This window comes from Chroicocephalus ridibundus, chromosome 6 (assembly GCF_963924245.1).
Source record: "Chroicocephalus ridibundus chromosome 6, bChrRid1.1, whole genome shotgun sequence".
NCBI lineage: Eukaryota > Metazoa > Chordata > Aves > Charadriiformes > Laridae > Chroicocephalus > Chroicocephalus ridibundus.
This window is the reverse complement of record NC_086289.1, coordinates 16,441,796-16,460,939: the sequence shown is the minus strand read 5'-3', so window position 1 is coordinate 16,460,939 and position 19,144 is coordinate 16,441,796. Positions and strand designations below refer to the sequence as shown.

Sequence of the window (19,144 nt, the reverse complement as noted above, 5' to 3'; positions counted from 1 at the left end):
CCAAAGTAGTTTGTTTGTAAGGAAAAAAAAATACATAAAGGAGGTTAAACGGGATAATTTGTTTTGTTTCTTGTCCTTTACTACATAACGCACTAGAGTTTCGTTTTAAAATAGAGCCATCCTTAGCAGAAGGCACAGTACAAAATTTCGGCCTGCAACCACAACACTGATTTGAGCAGCAAATGCCCCTGAAGCCTTGCCGACATCTTCTGATAATAGAGGAAAAAAATTAATTATAAAATAACGAGATCTGTCAGAAACTCGCATCCCTTTTTCGGAGCTGACCCAAAATCTGAGCAGCTTCTGAAGCGGGAGGTTTCAAGTTCTGGGTCAGTTTTAAGCGCTATTACAAATCGCGGCTGGAGTTTTTGCAGCCGAACACAAATTTCCAGCCTTAAATTGCCTTCTTCCTGTCCCGGGATGCCAGGGCTTTGCTCAGATGAAATTGCACGGCCCTTTCCCCCGGATCCTCTTACTTTTTCCAGCGCTCAAAGCCCCGCTGCTCCGGGCACCCCTTGGCTGCTTTTTGTCAGCCGGCGGCGGCGCCTTTTGAGCCCCGCTCCCATCTCCGCCTTAACGGGATGTTTTCACGACAAATCCCGGTTTGTGCGCTCCCTGCTCACTCCTAGCAGAGCCGGAAGGTATGTTTCATCCTTTTCCCCACCACCGTTACCGTTCATTGCACGGTAACTCCGTGCCCCCGCAACCCCTGTCTCGGTAACCGGGGACTGACGGTGGGGCAAGGCGATGGGCTGGAAGCGTTTCGTGGGGCGTAGAGGCGAGGGGAGAGATTTCCACAGGAGACGACGCTGCCTGTGGACTTCTCCGGGACCCAGGCCCCACTGCGGGGCTCCGCTGAGCGCACCGGGCTCCGGGACTTGCCGTCGTGGGAGACACCGGGTCCGTTCCCTCCGCCTCCCGGGCCCCGGCTGAGGCGGACGAGGAGCGCAGGTGGCTCCGCACGGGCACCGGGAGGAGTGGGAGGGGGTTCCCAGCGCAGAGAGCCCTACCGAAACAGTGGGAAGGGTCCCGGGATAGCCGCCCTGCAGCGCTCGCCGCTCGTACCCGACCCCTGCAGGCGGGTCGGTCCCCGCCGTCCGGCCGTCTCGGCTCCGGGAGCGATTTGTGCCTCTACCCCGGAGCCCCGCTGCTCCCCGCAGGCCCGGCACCTCCCGACCCCGGCACCGGGGGGGTTGTCCGCAGGTGGGTGCCGGCTCCCACACCGGGCCGGGCCCCTCACCAGCAGATGGTGCTGCGGGCGGCCCATCCCCGGGGCTGCGGGGCCCCGACGGACCGCACCGGGCTGGGTAGCGGCACCGGGCCAAGGGGGAACCGGGGCGGGCCGCGGCGGCGGCGGAGGGCCCAGGTAGGGCGCGTTACGTGTCCCGGAGCTCGCTGTCTGCTGGTGTGCCGGAGCTCGGGGCTTGCCCGGGAACGGGCTGCTGGCGGGGAAGGATGCCCCGTTCGGGTGGACACTCCTTGAAGTGGGCCATCGCTCCCGGGATGCCTCCAGCGATCGCGGGCCGGATGCCCCCAGCCTGCACCCAGCGCTGAGAACCGCGGCCGCTTGCACCAGTGCAGCGCGCCCAGCCCGGCCCGTCCTGCCCCGGGCTGTCCTTTTGCACCCCCGATGCAGACGTTTCCCCACCGGGCGCTGCCGCCGCCGCCCCTTTTCCCGCCGCGGGTCGGACCCCGCCGGGCCTCGAGGCCGGCGGGAGAGGGCGGCCGGCGGCCCGATTCCCCGTGCCCCGGTTCCCCGCCGTGCCCGAGTGGCCTTTGTGCGCCGGCCGTGCCGAGCCGATGGCTCCGAGCAGGGCGAGCCTTGCGTGCCGTTCCGGGGCTCCGGGCTGCCGGCGGCCCCCAGCCCCGCTACGCCCGTCGGGTCCCGCGGAGCGGTCAGCGCTCAGCCCCGGGGGCCTCGTCCAGCACCGCGGGTCCCGGCTCGGGGCGAGCTCACCCCACGGGCAGGGCTTTTTTTTTTTTCGGGGTGATTAACCCCCCCTTGCCCCCAGCCCGGGCCACCCCCGCTGCCTTACCGCCTCGGCCGTTCCTGCAGCCGGCGACAAGCTGGGGCCGTGCTGGGCGGCCGCCGAAATCCCCGGTGCCTCGGTGTCCCGGCTCCGGCTCGGTTTTGCGAGGTCCAGGAGCTCCGGCAGCGGAAAGCGAAAGCCCGGTGCTGGCGGGGCTGCGGAGGGCCGGCGGGTCCCGAGCCGAGGGGGTTAAACCAGGAGCCTCCCCTTACCTTCAAAAAGTTAAAAATGTCTGGAGCCTGCATCTCTTAAAGGGGCGGTGCTGGCTGCAAGGAGTCTTGGCACCGGCTGCGAGAAAGGCTGGTCAGGGGCGTGAGTTCCCCTCCACCAGCACCAAAACATTGCAAAAAAAGGCAGAGCGCCCCACACTTTAGATAAGGACAATTAGCCACCAGCGAGCCCCTGCAGACAGCGAGTTAATTAGGGGTTTCCTGCTCTCCGGCATGCCCTGTCCCAGCTCCTGCCCCCCCGGGCTCTTAGCCCTGATGGCACCTGGGCTGGCTCTCATGGCCACCTTCTCGCTGCCCTCCCAGGCCGGGGACAGGAGAGCGCTGCCGGTGGAGAAACCTCCAGGTGTGAAGGGAAGAACTCTCATTCTCCTTGATGTCAACACCAAGAGCCCTGTCAGGATAATCAGTGAGAATTTCCTCTCCCTGCAGCTGGACCCTTCCATCATTCATGATGGCTGGCTCGATTTCTTAAGGTAAGGCAGGAGCCCCCCCGGCGCCCTCCCCACGCCGCCCGCGGGGCGCCCCGGCGGCCCCGCCGCCCAGCCCTGCCGGGCTCCGCGCTGCTGGCGGCGCTTGTTGTGACGGAGGGAGCGAGGCCATGGTTTCCATTAAGATGCACATGTTTGCAATGGAGAAAGCATTTCGGAGACTTATCAGTTATGACTGCAAAAATGTCGTGCTCCCCTCGCTCCAACAACCGCTTCTCTGAAAAGAAAAAAAAAAAAAAAAAAAAAGGCACAACACGGGGCCGAGGCAGCACAGGGAAAAAAAAAAACAAAACAAAACAAAAAACAACAAAAAACCCAAAGCAACAAAAAACAGCAGCAGGAACGGGGTCGCCTGCCGAGCCGAGCCTTCCCCAGGTCCCGACGGGCGGAGAGCGGGGTGTCGGCCAGGTCTTCAGAGCCCTCCGCTCCCCGGACTTCCAGCCCTGCGCGGGGGGCAGAGCCGGGCTGCAGCTGCGCTGGGCTCCACCGGCGGTGCGGAGCGGAGCGGCCGCGGCCTGGAGGCGCCGGGACGGCCAGAAATCCCTCTCCCTGCTGGGTAAGTCGGGGAGGGAGAGCGGGTCTCCTCCGCACGCCCGCTCTGAGGGTCCCTCCGGCTACCGCCTCCATCTCCGGGGGGAAGGCGCCGGTGAAGGGGAGCCCGGCCGGCTCCCGCTTTCCTCCCTCCCCTCCCCGGCGGCTCGGGCCACGGCACGGTCCCGCGTGGGGCGCTGAGCGCTGCCATCTCCGGGGACGCCGCTGCACTTGTCCGGGGCTGTGTGAGGGGCTGGTGGCGGGGGGAAAAGCCGCGTCCCGCCGGCCGCCGAGCCACCACCGGCGGGCGGGGCGGCTGCGGGGTGTAAAGCCCCGCAACCGGGCGCCGCCGCGGTGGTACCCGCGCCGGGCGGGGCGGGCGGGCAACGGCGGGTCCCCGAGCCCCGCGGCCGCCGGTCGTTGCCGGTACCGGGGCGGGGAGGGCCCGGCCCGGCCCGCGGCGCCTTCAGCCCGTTCTCCTCTCCCCAGCTCCCGGCGGCTGGTGACCCTGGCGCGGGGCCTGGCCCCCGCCTTCCTGCGCTTCGCGGGCAAGAGGACGGACTTTCTGCAGTTCCACAACGTGAAGAACCCGGCTAAGAGCCGCGGCGGGCCCGGCCCCGACTACTACCTCAAGAACTACGAGGACGGTGAGCTCCTGAGGCCGGGGCGGGGGGCGGGCGCGGCGGCGGGGGGCTGCGGGCGCCGGGCGGTCCCGCTCCGCCTGCTCCGGGCTCCCTGCGCCCAGGCGGGGCTGGGCCGTGCCGTGCCCGGGCAGTGCGGGCACCGGGCGGGGACCCTCCCCCGTACCTCTTCTTTCCCGAGCCGGGGGAGCCGGGGAGCTCGGCGGAGTCCGTTGCCGGGAACAAAAGGCCGGCACCGGGGAGCGGGGCTTTTCGTATCCCACCCCCCGCCCCCGCTCCGCCGCGTTCTCCGGCTCACTTCGCTCCCAAACCCCGGGTGGGCAGCGCCGGCGGCGGAGGGGGCTTTGCCCGGGCCGCTGGCGGGGACCGGGCACCGCAGCCCCGGGATGCCCGAGCACGCACCGCCCCGCGCTTCTCCCGGCCTTTCCCCAAGGACCCCGGCGTCGTTCCCCGTTGATTCTCCGCCCGCCGCAGCCCCGGGGCTCCCCGCTGAGCTTGGTCCCGGCTGGGCCGCTCGGTCCCCGCCGGTCGGTGCCCTCCGGAGCGCTCTGCCATCGTAGGTCTTTCCGAAAGTCACCGCCTGGCCCAGGGCTTTCCGCGGCTCTGCCCCCCTCCCCAGCGGTCCTCATCGGCACAAAAGGCTTTTCACCTTTTGCGGCCCTTAATTCGCACAAAGAAACTTCGTAGAAAAGTCAAGGCCAAGTCTCCGTCCTCAGGCATTTATTTTAAGAAGCAGAATACCATGTCCACATGCAAGAATTTATTGATTTTTCTCTCTTCCTTGTTTATATAAAAAAAAAACCAAAACCAACTTTTTTTTTCTTACCCAATGAGTTACAAAAATTAGCTAAAGATATTTCCATAAGTAATTTTGAAGGCCAATTAATGCCAGACAGATCCCACTGGGCAGGTCTGTGGAACAGAGGAAGTTTTGCAGAGATCTAGTCAGCAGCACAGTGCTGAATGGAAAAAGCAGATGCATTTGCCAGTTTTCTGATGGCTCTCGCTCCCGCTGTTCCCCCATGTAACATCTGATCTCACCGAGATGAATGTCCCTCTATTCCCACACGCAGGCAGGTGGGTAAGTTTGAATGCTCTGTCTTTCACTTAGTCTCCGGGCCGAAGCAATCCCGATGTTGTTCCTTGTTTTTCTTCTCCTTGTAACAAATCTCAGGCAACGGGTTTGTTGTAAGCTCTGCCTACTGAGATGCAGTTCAGGAGAAAATGCTGACCAAACCTACTGCAGGCACCTTGAGCAGAAGAAAATAAGTGTAGTGCATAAAATTGTGGATGGGACTCGTACAAAACATTTGTAGGAATAAATTTTCCCACTTCCAATATTTCAACAGCTTGCAGGAGAGAACTTACACTTATTAAATGTCTTCACAACAGCTTTCATGTTCGGGAAGGACTGAAATCTTTTGGTTTTTTTCAGTTCTCCTCGTGGCAATAAAGTTGAAATGTAGCAGCCCTTCAAAATGAAGCTTCTCATAGAAGTTGTAACCACAGGTCTTAACTTTTCATCGCTTAAATATGGAACAGAACCATTACAAATGCGGGTGAGGGAGGCAGGGGACACATGTGGTGTGTATCAAGCATCGGTGTAAATCAGAAAGGTGTGGTAAAAGGGATTTCCTGCCTGGAAGCAAAGCTTTCGTATTTGTTCTGAAGATCTGTGTGCAAACTCCAGGGCTAGAGTTGCTAGTAGCTTGCATCTTTTTGTGCTGAGGCTGCACTGAGCGCTTCACTAGAGGGATCCAGTTCTCCAAAATGAAATCCTGATGCCACGGCAACTCTCTGCCCCGCTGTACTGGATCTGAGCAGCCATCTTCTCCTTTTGGAGCACTGGTCTGGTTTTTGTTCCCTCATCTGTGGCTCGCCCGGGACCTGCTTGGGATCAGGGCATGCACAAACGCGCAAGCAGATGCTCTTGCTGCAAAGAACTTACAGCCTGAGCAGACAGCACAGAAAAAAGATGGCAATCAGCACCTGAGCGTGGGGGAAGCCAGCAGGCATCCCTCTAGGTACCCCTTCTCCTTCCCAAGTTATCTGGAGTGGTTGGGGTTGTTTTCTATGTCTGTGGGCTTTTGTAGGTCCAGCATCTGTTTTCTGAAATTTCTTGTCTGAGCTTTAGTGGCACAGGAGTGGGGAAGAAGCTGGGGAGCTCGATTAGTTAAAAAAGTCAGAAAATAATTAAAAGAGAAATCAGTGAATTTCTAAGTCTTATGCACCACCTTGGTGGTTTTTAGTGACATGACAAGTGATAGCTTGGTTGTTTTGTGCTTCGAGTGTTTGTCTTTTTGCCTGTCCACCCTGTGGGTGCACACGGACTCACCCCAGGCTTGTCACCCCACTGCCTGGTCTCTCTTTGCAGCCCCCACGGGTGTTCCTGTGCCTCGTGTCCCCACGTGGCCTGCGTCTAGATGGGGAGGGAAGGGCACATCTTATGTTCCTCACAGCTGCAGCAACTCAATAGGGTGCAGGACTGAGAGGCGAAGGGTACGTGTACGAGACTGCTCAGAGAACTGCAGTTACTAGTGCGTAACTCTGTGAGTGGTGGTCACATCACAGGCAGCTGCGCTCCTCTGCGTGCTCGCAGAACCCACACCAATGTGGCCATCTCGGGTGTTCAGATGGGGGGCAGCCGTAACAAGACTGCTCTGCAGCATCCTTCATGCATCCTCTGCCCTGTGACCATGCCTGCTGGAGTTTGAATGAATCTCGGCGCAGGGATCTTTGTGCTATAAATCCCCCTAGGGCACCCCATTGCCCTCCAGACCAGGTACTCCTCACTGCTGCCTTTGGTGGTCTCTTCTATCTCTGTAATGCTCTACCTTCCTGATGATCGAGCCTCCTCAGAGATTTGCCCTACTCTTTCCCCTCTGTTTATATTTATTTCCCTTTCAAACCGTTACAGCCATGCATACCTCCACCTTCTGAAAATTGCCTTTACTTAGGGCTGCCTTTGGGTTCACCACCTCATCTTCTTCCTCTCCTTTCCTCCACAGAGAGCATGGGTGCTCTCTGAGGGTTTTGGTAGTTGCTTTTGACTCGTATCTAAAATGTACTTCATTTTCCTGGAAACAAGGTGTTTCCTTTTGGCTTCAGGGTCATTCTTTTCTTGTACAAATTCTTCCTGGAAGCACAAACCTGGAAGTATTGTGTAATACCAGGTGTGTACGGCGTCTTTCCTTTGTAACTCCGAACAGCCTCACCCCAGTCCAGACCGGTCATGCCTGGGCAGTAAAGGTAGCGAAGCGGTGAGAGATCTGCGGTGGCAGCCTGTGATGCCCACGAAGAGGGTGCGTGTGGCAACTGGTTTCGACACCGCATATAAAGCTGGCACAGCAATTTAATCACCTGGTGGCAGATTTGTCCGTACCTGACAGAGCACCTCATAAAAGTGATTGCCTCTGGTGAATGGTTTAGGTGAGCTGTAGGGCGTGCAGTCCCTCTTGATGGCAGCGCGGCTATACGTACCCCCTGAACCTTGCTAATTATTAGAAGGTCATCTAATAATCTGTTATTAGACAGGTCAGCTAAGGTCAACTAACCTGTTGTATTAACACCCCCGTCTATCGTGTACATCAGGTGGCTGCCATCCTGTGCAGCCCCTGCTTTGCATTGTCACTCCTGGAGTCCACCCTATTTGGATGTGGCATTGGCCAGCCTGCGGTCTGTTATGAACAGAAAACCAGTTTAATGTATGTCAGGCTCTGTGGTATGGGGAGGTAGGGCTGTGCCAGAGACTTTTTGACATTTGATGATCAAGAGGTGTAACATTTTTAGCCTGAGAGACTTTTCTCTCCCTTAAAGCGTGTTTCTTTGTATGTGCCTTGCTGAGTTTGTTTTTCTTCACCAGCTGTGCTGAGAGTTGTGCTTTGTTTTCTGGAGATGTGTTTCTCCTGCTGTAGGCACGTGTCTGATCCCTGGGCAGGTACCAAGGTGTAAGATCTCATCCTCAGTCTATGTAGTAGACCTGCTTCTCCTTTTGCTGTTGGATTGTCTACCAAGCAATCTGTTTGGCCTGTCCTTTCAACTGCCTCGCACGTGGCAAGGACCACTCGGGTTTGAGGTATGGGACAATAAGAAATGTTGGTCTCCAGGAAAACAGGCTTGAGCAGCTCCTTTTTGGAGCAAACGCACAGGGCTACCTGTTCACTCAGTCTATAGTTGCTGGTACAAAACCTCTTCTGAAGTTGGGTTTGCTAAAACCTGACTGGCGTGCTGCCCTGCAGCTCTGTGTTGGAGTGTTATGTGTGGCATGGAGACATGGTGTTGGTTCGGGAAGGGATGCTGTTCAGTGCCTGAACCTAGAGCCCATTTCAGAAGTTCCCTGCTGGTGCTACAGCACAAGTTTGGTGGGTTCATGTGGAACTTCCTCGTCTGCAGGGCGGCCGTCAACTGCCTCTCACCTCAAAATCACACAGATCAGCTTTGGACAACCCACGGTGACATTAACATTGCTTAGAGTTTCCTCCTGTGCATATGAAGGAAAACTCAAGGGGAAAAGAGAAGTTACTCGTAGATGGAGTCCTTCAAGATGTGTTGCCCCAAGCACATGGCTTCTCCACCCTGTCCCTCAGGCTTTGTGTAGCCTCTTGGGGTTGTGTGGCTGAGGAGAGACCAAAGGACATTTACCACACGCGGACAGTGTGGCCCTGTGTGGGTCCTGGGAGGGAGAGGGGAAGAGGAGCCCATATGCATGCTGTAGGTAGTGCGTCAGAAAAGTTTCTGAGCTGAAGTGCATATGGACAACACATTTCAAAAATACTCTCTTAATTACTGGTAAGTTACTTCCTTCTGTTTTATCTCCTTTTTTGGAGAGGATGCTGGGTATCTGGAAGAATGGCCAATTACCACAAAAAAATGGAAAAAGACGTGTTTCTTATGCCTTCCATACTAGTCAGGAGGTTTTGCTGTATAGCGTGGGAAAATCCACATGATGCTGTGTAATCCTGGCATGGGGTTTTGGGCATCCTTTCAGTCTGGGATCCGTTCCTTCGGATGCCTTCAGGTACCTGGCACTGCATCTTAACCTCGAGATTTGTGCCGCAGTGGGAACATCATTTCACCCTTGCTCAGCCTGTATTGCACAGGTGGCTTCTAGGGTGTGCGAGGGTCTTAGGTGTCGAGTGGAAAGGAATATAATTAACTGCTAAATGACCGGAGGATTCCTTGAGATGTGTGTGTGTTTGCACGGGGGCTGGACCTGACCTCAGCCAGGGATGCTGCTCCTGCTTTTCTGCCCCTTCTGGCATGTTCCTGCGCTCTCCTGTGCCTGGAGCCTGAGTTTATGTGGTGAGTCAGTTCAGGGAACTCGGCTGGCCAAAACCTGGTGGTGGAGAGGAGCTTCAGCTCCTTCAGCCGCCTGAGCTGATTAATGGTGTGTGACCACAGAGGAGTAGAGGACAGTGCTGGGAAAGGAACGCCTGCAGGGAAAGGTGGGACTGCAGCAGCCTCCGCCTTGGTCAGATTAAATCGTACAGAACTGTGTCCTGAAGGTGGTGAAGCTAATCTCTTGGTTCTCTGCCACCAAAAGGGTCAGTCCCCATGGCTTCTTTTTACCCTGCGCTGTGTCCTTCTGCTGCTTCCCTTGTGTTTGCTCGGGCACATTTCTGATCCTCTGCTAAGACAGCAGTAAACTAATTCAGGGGAAAAAGAAAAAGGCAACTGTTTTACTGTGGTTTTAGTGAGCAGGATCATGTGGGTGATCATGGGGTATGAGGATACCAGAGCCAGAGCAAGGGAGGTTATTGTCATATGGCTGGGACTGCCCCTCTGGCTCTGCCAGCTCCTAAAACTTTGCAGCAGGTGTTTCTGCATGAAGAACCATCCTTGTTATCCCAGAAAGAATGAACAAACAAGTTTTCCTTTATTCAAGGAATCACCTTCGGTTTCTGGTCACCCAGAGCCCCTTTTTTGTCTGCCTAAGTGTCCCTTTACAGTTTAGGCATCTGTCCTTTCCGAGCTTGCAGAGGAAACGGTCATTTCTTCACCCCACGTGTATTTAAAAAGCAGCCCCTTTGGGAGCGCTGCAGCTTTTCAGACATTGCAAGCATTCGGTCCCCAAGACAGGGAGATCTTCTGATGTCCTTCAGTCTTCTGGGATTTGCCAGATCAGGCTGCTCCGTGCCTTGGCATTGAGCTCCAAGGCAGCCCTCCTGCCCTCTAGTTCCCAGGGTCCGCGACTGCAGGGAAGGAGCTGCAACCTGCTCTGCCTGGCGGGGATTTCCATGGAAGGAGCTCCAGTGCTCAGCTGTTTCCTCATAAATTTAAAAAAAAAAAAAAAAAAGGCTGTAGGAAGCCTTTACAAGGTAAAGGAGATACTGCCTATGTGGGAGGTGCATCCAAAAATTGCCTGCTTTTTTCCATATTTTTATTTTATTTTCTAAATTTCAAACTGTTTTGCTAGAATCATGCATGAAGATTGCTTTACTAACTGCAGGAAACGGCGCATTCGGGCAATTAGTTGCTGATTTGTTAGCTATTTGCTGGCATATGGGTGAGATGAAAGATTTCTGTGGTTATACGTTTGATTGTTTATAATAAGCATCCTAAATTCTCCAAAAGACATGGCATATTTTTGCTAGTTCCACACTTCTTTCTATGCTACATCTTCTTCTTATGAATTAAAAGTGACTCACGCAAAGTTACATGCGCGGGTGAAACCCGTGTGACTTTTCATATACAACTATAGGTTCTAAATTAGCAGTTGCCATTCGGGGAAAATGTTTTGAATTTATTATGGATTGGTCTCGGGATACATTTAGGGAAGAAAAGGTGAATCCAATGTTAGGAACATTAGAAAAGAATTGGAGAAACTCTTTGAGAACATTTTATGCTATAAGCAAACTAGGTGATGACATACTAATTAGGGTAAAGAATATGGATGTGTAGAATAGGGTGATGGAAGTGATCAAAGTCACAGCTTTCAGTCGTAGAGATTAGGGTTTGTTTTTTTTTTTTTCAACTTGGAAAAAATGAGAATATGATAAATGCTGAGAACCCAGTGGCACAGAGAGAAGAGAACTTGGGAATGATTATTTCCTTGTTGTCATGACACAAGAAATAGGGAGCATCCAGTGGACTTATTACATATAAACCAAACAAATGTGATTTTATATATGTATATATAGTGGGAAATAACTTGTGGAACTCATTGTCAGGGAATTTTTCCCAGCTAAAAGAAAGGAATGTTACTAACGTGTCAGAAACTTGCCTATTGAAGACAGACATGATGAGGATGCAGTTTCTGGCTTGAGAAATCTTCAGGCTTTCTAAATAGAAGTTGTGTTCCCAATTTCACAGTCACTGGGCATTTTGTAATAATTTCAGCAGACAAATCTGATTTTTAAAGCATTTAAAATGTGTTTCTTTAAAAAGTAGGCATTTTACAAGTTTGGCAACCTGCAATTCATGCGAGCTTTTTCCTGGTGACCCATTAAACATCTCTCTAACTTCTGCACTAACACCATTTTCTAAAATTCAGATTTTTTTAGTAAGAATATTCAGCTTTTGTTAACATAAAACAGTTTGGGTTTTTTTGCTCTTAAATTCACTTTCTAAGACTGCGAAGCTGAAGCAAACAGTCCCATTAGGAGAATGGGCAAACTCAGCTTGTTCTGGTGGCACTGCAGTGGTGGCTGTGGCTTTTGCTGGAGCGGTGATGGCTGCGAGCAGTGTTCGTTGTCAGACACACAGAGAAAGATGAGTTCTCCTCTTCACCCTTCTGTCACACATCCCTCTGCCCATCACCATATTCCTCTGCCCTCTCCACATAAACCTGGGTCTGTGCCCTCCCACCTCCCAGTTGGTCAGCTGCTATATCCCGTGTCTGCTCTGCGACTCCAGTGACTCCTGGAAGGGAATTGCCTATGGGCAGATGGTGGCATGAGCCACAGGATGGGCACTTGCCCACAGGCCACGCTGATGCTGTGTAAATTCCCATGTGCAGAAGCTCATCCTGTGGGTCAGGGAAACCCTCCCCAGCAGGCATCTGGGAGCTATCTCCGTGTGCTGTTTCCCATCCTGGAGGTTTCACAGCTTGGGAGCTCTCTGATCTGGTACAGGTTGTGGTGAGAATTGGTTGGTGCAACCCATTGGTGCAGGCAACTCACAGAAAGGGACTGCCAGAGCTCAGCCAGCCCTGGGATGTCTGTCTTGCCCTGGAATGGGATTGCTGAGCTTGTGTTGCTCCTGAGGGGTGTTTTCTAACTTGCTCTTCAAAATTTCCGTTGGTCGATTCGGTGACCTCCGTAGGTGGCATGTGTCTAAGCTCTGCAGACCCCGAGGCGGGACCGAGAAACGCGCAGGCACTCGGAAACACAACACGGCCTTTGCAAAGCGGCACCCTCCGCCCAGGGTTGGCAGCCTGGGGAGGGGAGAGCTCCCGCAGGAGCCCGGCATCCCAGCTGCATCACCAGGCAGGCGGCGACGGCGGCCGAGGCGGCCGCTCCCCTCGCCACCGCCGCCGGGATCTCCCCTCCGTTTGCCGTTGTCTCCCGCCAGCCGCAGCTCACCTGACCGCCACACGGGTGTGCTCCCGCCATACCGCACGGCGGGCTGCCGGACCCGCCGCCGCGGGACCCGGGCCGCCCGGGAGCGCCGCCGCCACCGGGGGTCCGTCCGCCCGCCCGGCCCCGCCGGCGGCGGCGCGGGAGGCTGAGCTGGCCAGGGTACTGACCCGGCACGGCCCGCCCGGACCGGCCACCCCCCCGGGACAGAGACCGTCGTCTGACGGCTTTGGAAACCATTTGGCGTCCTCTGGGGCTCACACATCTGGAGTTCTTCTTTCGCACTTCTGGCAAGAGCTGCTTGGTTTCGTGTTTTGCTGGGTAGTTTATTTCTTTTTTTTTTTTTTTTTTTCTTCCTTTGTTTTTTTTTTTTTGCATCAACGTTCAGGAAGGCAGTGTCCTCCTGGAGCTCCCGCTCAGGGGGCTGCCCTGCCCAGCACATTCTGGGATACCCTCCTCCTTGCGCTCCTGGCATCTTTTCTCTCTCTTCCTTTAAGGTTTGAGGGCTGCAGACTCCTTGTTGAGATTTCCCCTGCGTCGCTCTTGCTGAGATTTCCCCTGAGCCTCCAGCAGCTGGGGCCTGCCACCCTTCTTCCCTCAGTATTTCAGTTTCATAAGGGTGGTGTGGGGCTGCCCTTGCTTCCTCCCCTGCACCGAGTGCAGCCTGCTGGGGTGTGGATGACCAGGCACTGAGTTCTTTGAAGAGCTCCATATCCCAGACCTCTGCCCACTGTTTGAACTGGAGCCATAATGAATGTGGGATACACTCAGTTTTTAGGTTTTGGGCAACTTTCTTGGCTCCCCCATCAATCTAAGAAGCCAGGACTTTGCATGTCTTACCTGCGCTTTCTGAATGTCCACAGTGGTAACTTTCTGGGAACCCCATGAAGCTGGCTGCCAGAAGAGTGCCCCCACTTTCTGTGCCCTGCGCACCTTCTTCTAGACCTCAACAGCTAAGAAAAGACCGGGGATTTGTCTGAGTGTGGCTTGACTTCCTTGTGCTCACCCCTGTCACAGTGGTGTGTTTGCTGTGGCCTGTGGTCGCTGAAGACAGAGGTACGGATGTCGCACAGGACCTGCTGCCACATCCCCTTGCACTCTCCAAGGTGCTGTCCTGGCCCCGGCCGGGAGGGCAGGGACTCTCATCGTTCCCCCACATTGGCCCTGGTTTGGGTTTTAGAGCCCCTCCATCCCTTTTAGGAAACAAAGTTGTTTTGACCTGGCCTGGACTCTCTTATAGCAGTTTGAAGAGAATTGGAGACCATCTACTGACCACCTATTTTCAGACCTCTCTGCCTCTCAGTCTTCTCCATCGCCAGGGCCTCCTTGATGTGTTTTGCTCCATTTTGCCTTGGCTATGGAGGGTGTACAACTGTTGCGTTCAGTTCTGTGGAAAAGGAAATCCATCACCCAGGAAGGGGAATGGCTATGCATGTGTTCCAGGTGACACCAGTAATAACCATTAGTAATAGCCTTTTTGGTGCGAGAGAGTGACACGGTTGTGTTTCTCAATCTTCAGTTCTCCAAATATCTCACAAAGCGGGGTTTAGGATTGTGTCATCATACTGCTTCATTAGTTGGGCAGACTTTGGGTAGTCTCAAACCTTACTCAGTGTCTACCTAAGAGGCTGTGCACCAGAAGCGCATGGTGGGGGTGTGTGCTCATTATCTGCAGAGGAACGTTATTCTTTCCTCTTGCTTCATCTCTTCTCTCTGCATTGAAACCCCTGTGCTGGATGTGGAGATACTGAGACATATTTTCATGTTAGCCGGATGCCCCTCTATCTCCACCCCTGAGCATGCTAGTTGTGCGTGGAGGAGCGAACTTGTGTCCCTAACTACAAGGGCTTTAATGACATTACTGTTCTGAGCAGTCTTTTTGTTTAGGCAGGCTTTAGAGAAGCTGTGTTAATCCCAAACAATGCAGTAGAGAGACAGACAGCACAGCCTGGGCAGGACAAGCATAGTGACTCTTAAGATGAGGCTCAGAGACAGGAAGATAATGTGGCTTCCAGTGTTATGACCCACCTTTGGTGGGGGTTCCCTGCTAACCCAAGATGTAGGAGAGCTTTGAAGCTAGGTTTGCTGCACCTGAGATATGACACCTTGAAGGACGGGAGCATTACTATTGCAAACAACTTTGGTGTTCCTTGATGTGCGTAACAATAATGGCACTGGAGAGCGTATGTGGAGCAAGATGTGAGTCTGTTCTGATAATAAGCTCCTTCATAAACTTCTAGCTGGATGGGAATTACACCAAGCAAAGCACAAGCTCATGATGCAAAGGGTGAGCTCATGCAACGTGGTGGAAGAACTCCAACTTCCATCCTTCCTTATCAGTGCTGGCCGCCTAAGGTTTTGTAAGAATTAGACGCAGCATATGGTGCCTGTGGATCTGAGCATGTTACAGAGTTAATTAAACTCAGAAAGGGACCTTACAAGGACTAGTTTGCACTGCTCCCCTACTGCTTAGAGACTGGGCATGTCTCACTTCGTTCTTGTTCTGCCTTGCTACCTCCATCTTTCCATTTCCCCTGCAGATGAGTAGTTCCAGGAGAGGGAATATCATATTCTTACTTTACAATATGACTTATAAATCCTCAAGCGAAGAGAAAGCAATTGTTAAATAACCCTCCTGCTTCCTGAATTGAATGTCAGGGATTAGAAGGGTAAAGAGACCTGTTCAAAGAGCCACAAGCCATGCCGACCTAACTCTAGCCGTGATAGCTGCAGTGAGGATAAACAAGGCGAGAACAAGCTGCCTTCATCATCTCTTGGACAGGCAAAGGTACATGGAAACCAGAGGTCACCAGAATGGGATTTAGTCTTTTTGCAGTATTTAGTGTCAAACAGACCAGTAACAGGGTCATAATACAAATGTTGTGAGACATTTGCACGTTCCAGCAAGGGAGGGGTCATCATTGTAAGACATCAACTACTTGGCAGGTGGAGGATGGAAGGGGTGGTAGGTTGTGTTAGCATATTAAAGTCAATGACTTGAGCTTTCTGTGAGAGAAAAGGAGGCTTGAGCAGAGGAGGTTCATCGGATAAGCGATCCCAGGGGTTTGGACCTTTTGGTTTGGTTTGCTCGTGCTGAGTGGTGGTTGTGTGGCTGTCATGTTGGCTGGTTCTGATCCAAGCGTCTGGTGAAAATGAAAGCTGAGGTTTGGCCATCTCCCTTTTTTCTTTCCCTTTTGCTGTAGACATTGTTCGCAGTGACATTGCCCTGGATAAGCAGAAAGGCTGTAAGATCGCCCAGCATCCTGACATAATGTTGGAGCTACAGAGGGAAAAGGCAGCTCAGATGCACTTGGTTTTGTTAAAGGAGCAGTTTTCAAACACATACAGCAACCTCACATTAACAGGTAAGGCTGCAAGACCAGCTCGGGAGCTGGGGCTGGTTCTTGCTAACTCACCGGTGTGTTAAAACCCTCGGGTGCTTCACCTCTGTATGAATCAGCATCTCTCTGGCTGCCTCTGTTTCCTACCGAGATTACTGGGTGCCGGGAGGGAAAGGACCCGCAGGAAATCGTGGTGGACTCATAAGGCCTCTGCGGTTGGCACCTACACAGACACTCCAGATTTGGTGCCCCTGGACAGAATGTTTTCTACAGTCTGACCTAAGCAGAATACCACGGCACGTGAAGTGCTGGAGAAATCTCCCTGCTAACCGTTCACGTCGATGGGGCTGCAGCAATTACTAAATTTGGAGTCCTTTAAGCTGCAGCTGAGTTTTTTTTCTTTCCAGAGCATGCACTTTGTGTGAACCCAGTAAATATTAAAGAGCAAATATAAAGGGATAATGGCCCAGACAGAGATGAGAGGATACTCTTTTTCTGGCAACTGTTTGTATTATCCAGGGAACAGAATCTCAAAGGATGGAGGAGACTGCCACATTTTGGATACACATTTAATGGTGCTTGTAAAGGACTGATGTCTTCAGGCAGTGAGTGGGCAGAAGGATGGGTTCCCAGCAGCCAGCAGTGTCCTTTCATAGCTGTTCTCCTTATCACTACAGCTGGATGAGCCACAGACGACGGGAAGGAGGAAGAGACTAATAAATCAAACAAGATCCCCTTCTCCTCTAGCCGGGTCCCTTTCCTGTGAAAGGCAGGGAGGCATCTGATTTTTATGGGAGGGAGAGCCCTGTGCTCTGGCTGGGGAGGAGATGGCAAGCCCCATAGTGGCCCTCCCCTCCTGCTGGGCTGGGAGAGGCAAGTGGGTCCTGTGCAACCTCCCCCCCCTCTGCTGCTGTCCCTAATTCAATGTCCAGCCCCTGCCTTTAAGCCAGCACAGGTCCGCGTCTTCGCCAGGGACGGCATTGCAGTGAGCTCTGGCTCCTGGGGACATCGGCTGGACCTTTTGGGGACACCACAGAGGTGGGAGGGCAATATCAGGTCTGGCAGAGGGCTCAGCCCTGGGGGGCTGTGGGCATCGGGGCCAGGAGCGTGGCTGAATCGCATCATTCCTGAAAGCCCAGCATTTAAATGGGATCCTCAGAGCCGTTTCTCATTCTCTGTAACGTAATCCACTTGGCTGTTTATTCCCAGTACAACTGCTGGAATCAACATTGTCAGCTTTTCCCCTGACAACTTGCTTACTTTCCACTAAACAAACTTCCCTCGAGAAGAGAAGCTGCTCTCCCCTATCCTCCTTCCCTCACTGCTTCAAAAGCTCTCCGGCATTGCTCACATATTTTACAGAACCTGCAGAGCAGAGGTGCTACCTGGTTATCAGCTCAGCTCTTAGCCTTTCCAAGTGTGTTTACAGGATAGTTCAGAAGGTTTTAGCTCTAACTCTCCAGGGGGGAGAGAGCAATTTCACTGGAATATTACCCAAAGAACTATTTTAATGTCCTTTAACTCCTTTTGAATGTGAGCAGAGCAACTTCATAATTGTTATGAAGTTTAATCTTTTATTTCATAGGCATAGTCTGAGAACATGGACTCTAGACAGCTAAGCATAATATTTAACTGGAACTCTACTAACTTGTGTAAATATTTCCCTTCTCCGTGATGGATCTGGTGTTTGGGGTGGGCAGAGGGGGTTGTACATCTGTTGCAGAAGGGCATTCCTTACCTTCAAAACTCAATCAGCCAGAGTTTGCTTGAGGATTTCTTTTTGTTCTGCACAATGTTTTTGTACCGTGCTGTAGGGAGTCCCCAGATCAGCAGCAAGGTACGTGGGGCGAGGTGCGGGAGCAAGGATGCAGACCTGGGGAGGGATAGCAAAGGACGGAGTTTGCAGGGATGGAGTATCCAGGGGAGCCCTGAGACCAGGGTTTCCTCCCCGGAGCTCCGTATCCAGGAGTCACTTGGCCTCGTGCAGTGCGTATGCTGTGGATGACTCCCAGTGCTCAGTGTCCAGCCTAGACTGCAGGAATATTCAACCCCACACCTCTGAGGGGGGGTCCTACTACCGCTAGTTCCTGGAACACTTTAATTATATCAAAGAAACGTAAATGGAGTATCTTGCCCAAAGTCATGCAAGAATAAAGATGCTTTACGATGTGATAGCTGCTTTAGGAGGGCTTGGGAGTAGGAATACCGCTGTGAGGCATCTTTATTCCCCGGCTACTATTGCTACCACTGTAGTGATTTGGATAAAAGGTCCCCTTCTCTTCCTCCTCCTCCCAGATGACATAGTTATATGAGCTCAAAAGACTATAGATCAGGCCTCCCACGCTGCCTGCAAGTGTGGGCAAGTGATATTGCCATCAAACTTCGATGCAGTATCCTCATGGCTTTAAGAATGAAAGCTCTTAGAGTGCAGGGAGTGTGATTCTGCAGTCCCTGTGGCATCGATGTAAATCGGGGGCTTTTTCAAATCTATTCACCAGTTGCACATGGTTCCCAGTTTGCTCCTCATCTCAGCGATCTGGCAGGGTTGTGGTTTTGCGCTGGGGTTTAAGCTGCTCCCAGCAGCAGGTACCGCCGAGGTAAGAGGGTGTCTTAAAATGAAATGTGTTGTGTTTTTTTTTTTTTTGTTTGGTTTTTTTTTTGTGCTAAGACACAACTGAGACTGAGTGAAACCAGGCAGTCTTTCTGGCTCTCGTTCCTCCAGGAACACATGTTAGTCTCTGGTTTAGGCCACTTTGGTTTCTTTAGACAAGTATGAGCTTTCCTCGGCTCCTGGCTCCCGGCTTTCTCTTGCATCTTGCATTTGCGTTCCCTGCGTGATCTCTCTAGGCTTACCGAGCCTGCCTCTCTCAGATGAGTGATAGTCTTCGATCTGTGACGGTACTATTTAAATGCTGTAAAACATTTTGAGGCTTATTAATCTTTGCTGCTTCCCCCTTGGTGCTCAGAGATAGGTATCTCGTTTCACAGATCAGCATCTCGGATGCTCGCGGGCGAGCCCGTGGTAGAGCAGGGGGAGAGTGCACAGCATTGCCCGCACAGCATCGCCCGCTCTCCTCCGGGAACCGGCTCGCTCAGCTCAGCCCACGCTGGGATAGAGGAGGAGGAGGAGGAATATTTCCCTAGAAACACTTCTCTGCTTCTTCCCGGTCCAGTTAGGTGGAGAAAGCGGTGATTCTTTTATTGCTTGTATCAGCAGGAGTAGAAGCTGCAATGGTCACAGCAGGCCCCCCTCCTTTGCAGCCCTCAGGAGAAATGTCCCGGTGACAGTAAGGTGACTTTGGAGCCCTGGAGCTGAGGGGTGCACAGCATTGGGCTGGCGGCGGGTGAGGAGCTGCCCGGGGCAGTG

At 53.4% G+C, this 19,144-nt stretch overlaps 1 protein-coding gene across 2 annotated transcripts in view; it reads left to right on the top strand.

Annotated features, from left to right (window-relative positions):
• Positions 1-2,466: 2,466 nt before the first annotated feature.
• The window catches only part of HPSE2 (heparanase 2 (inactive)), a 112,277-nt gene continuing 95,599 nt past the window's right edge, over positions 2,467-19,144 (top strand). Inside the window, exons 1-3 of one of the 2 annotated variants that reach the window (XM_063339898.1) lie at positions 2,467-2,733; positions 3,769-3,926; positions 15,640-15,801. In XM_063339898.1, coding sequence (XP_063195968.1) covers positions 2,474-2,733; positions 3,769-3,926; positions 15,640-15,801 — 580 coding nt within the window. In that variant the 5' untranslated portion in view covers positions 2,467-2,473. The remainder of the gene's footprint in view (positions 2,734-3,768; positions 3,927-15,639; positions 15,802-19,144) is intronic. The other variant, XM_063339899.1, reaches the window with a different exon arrangement.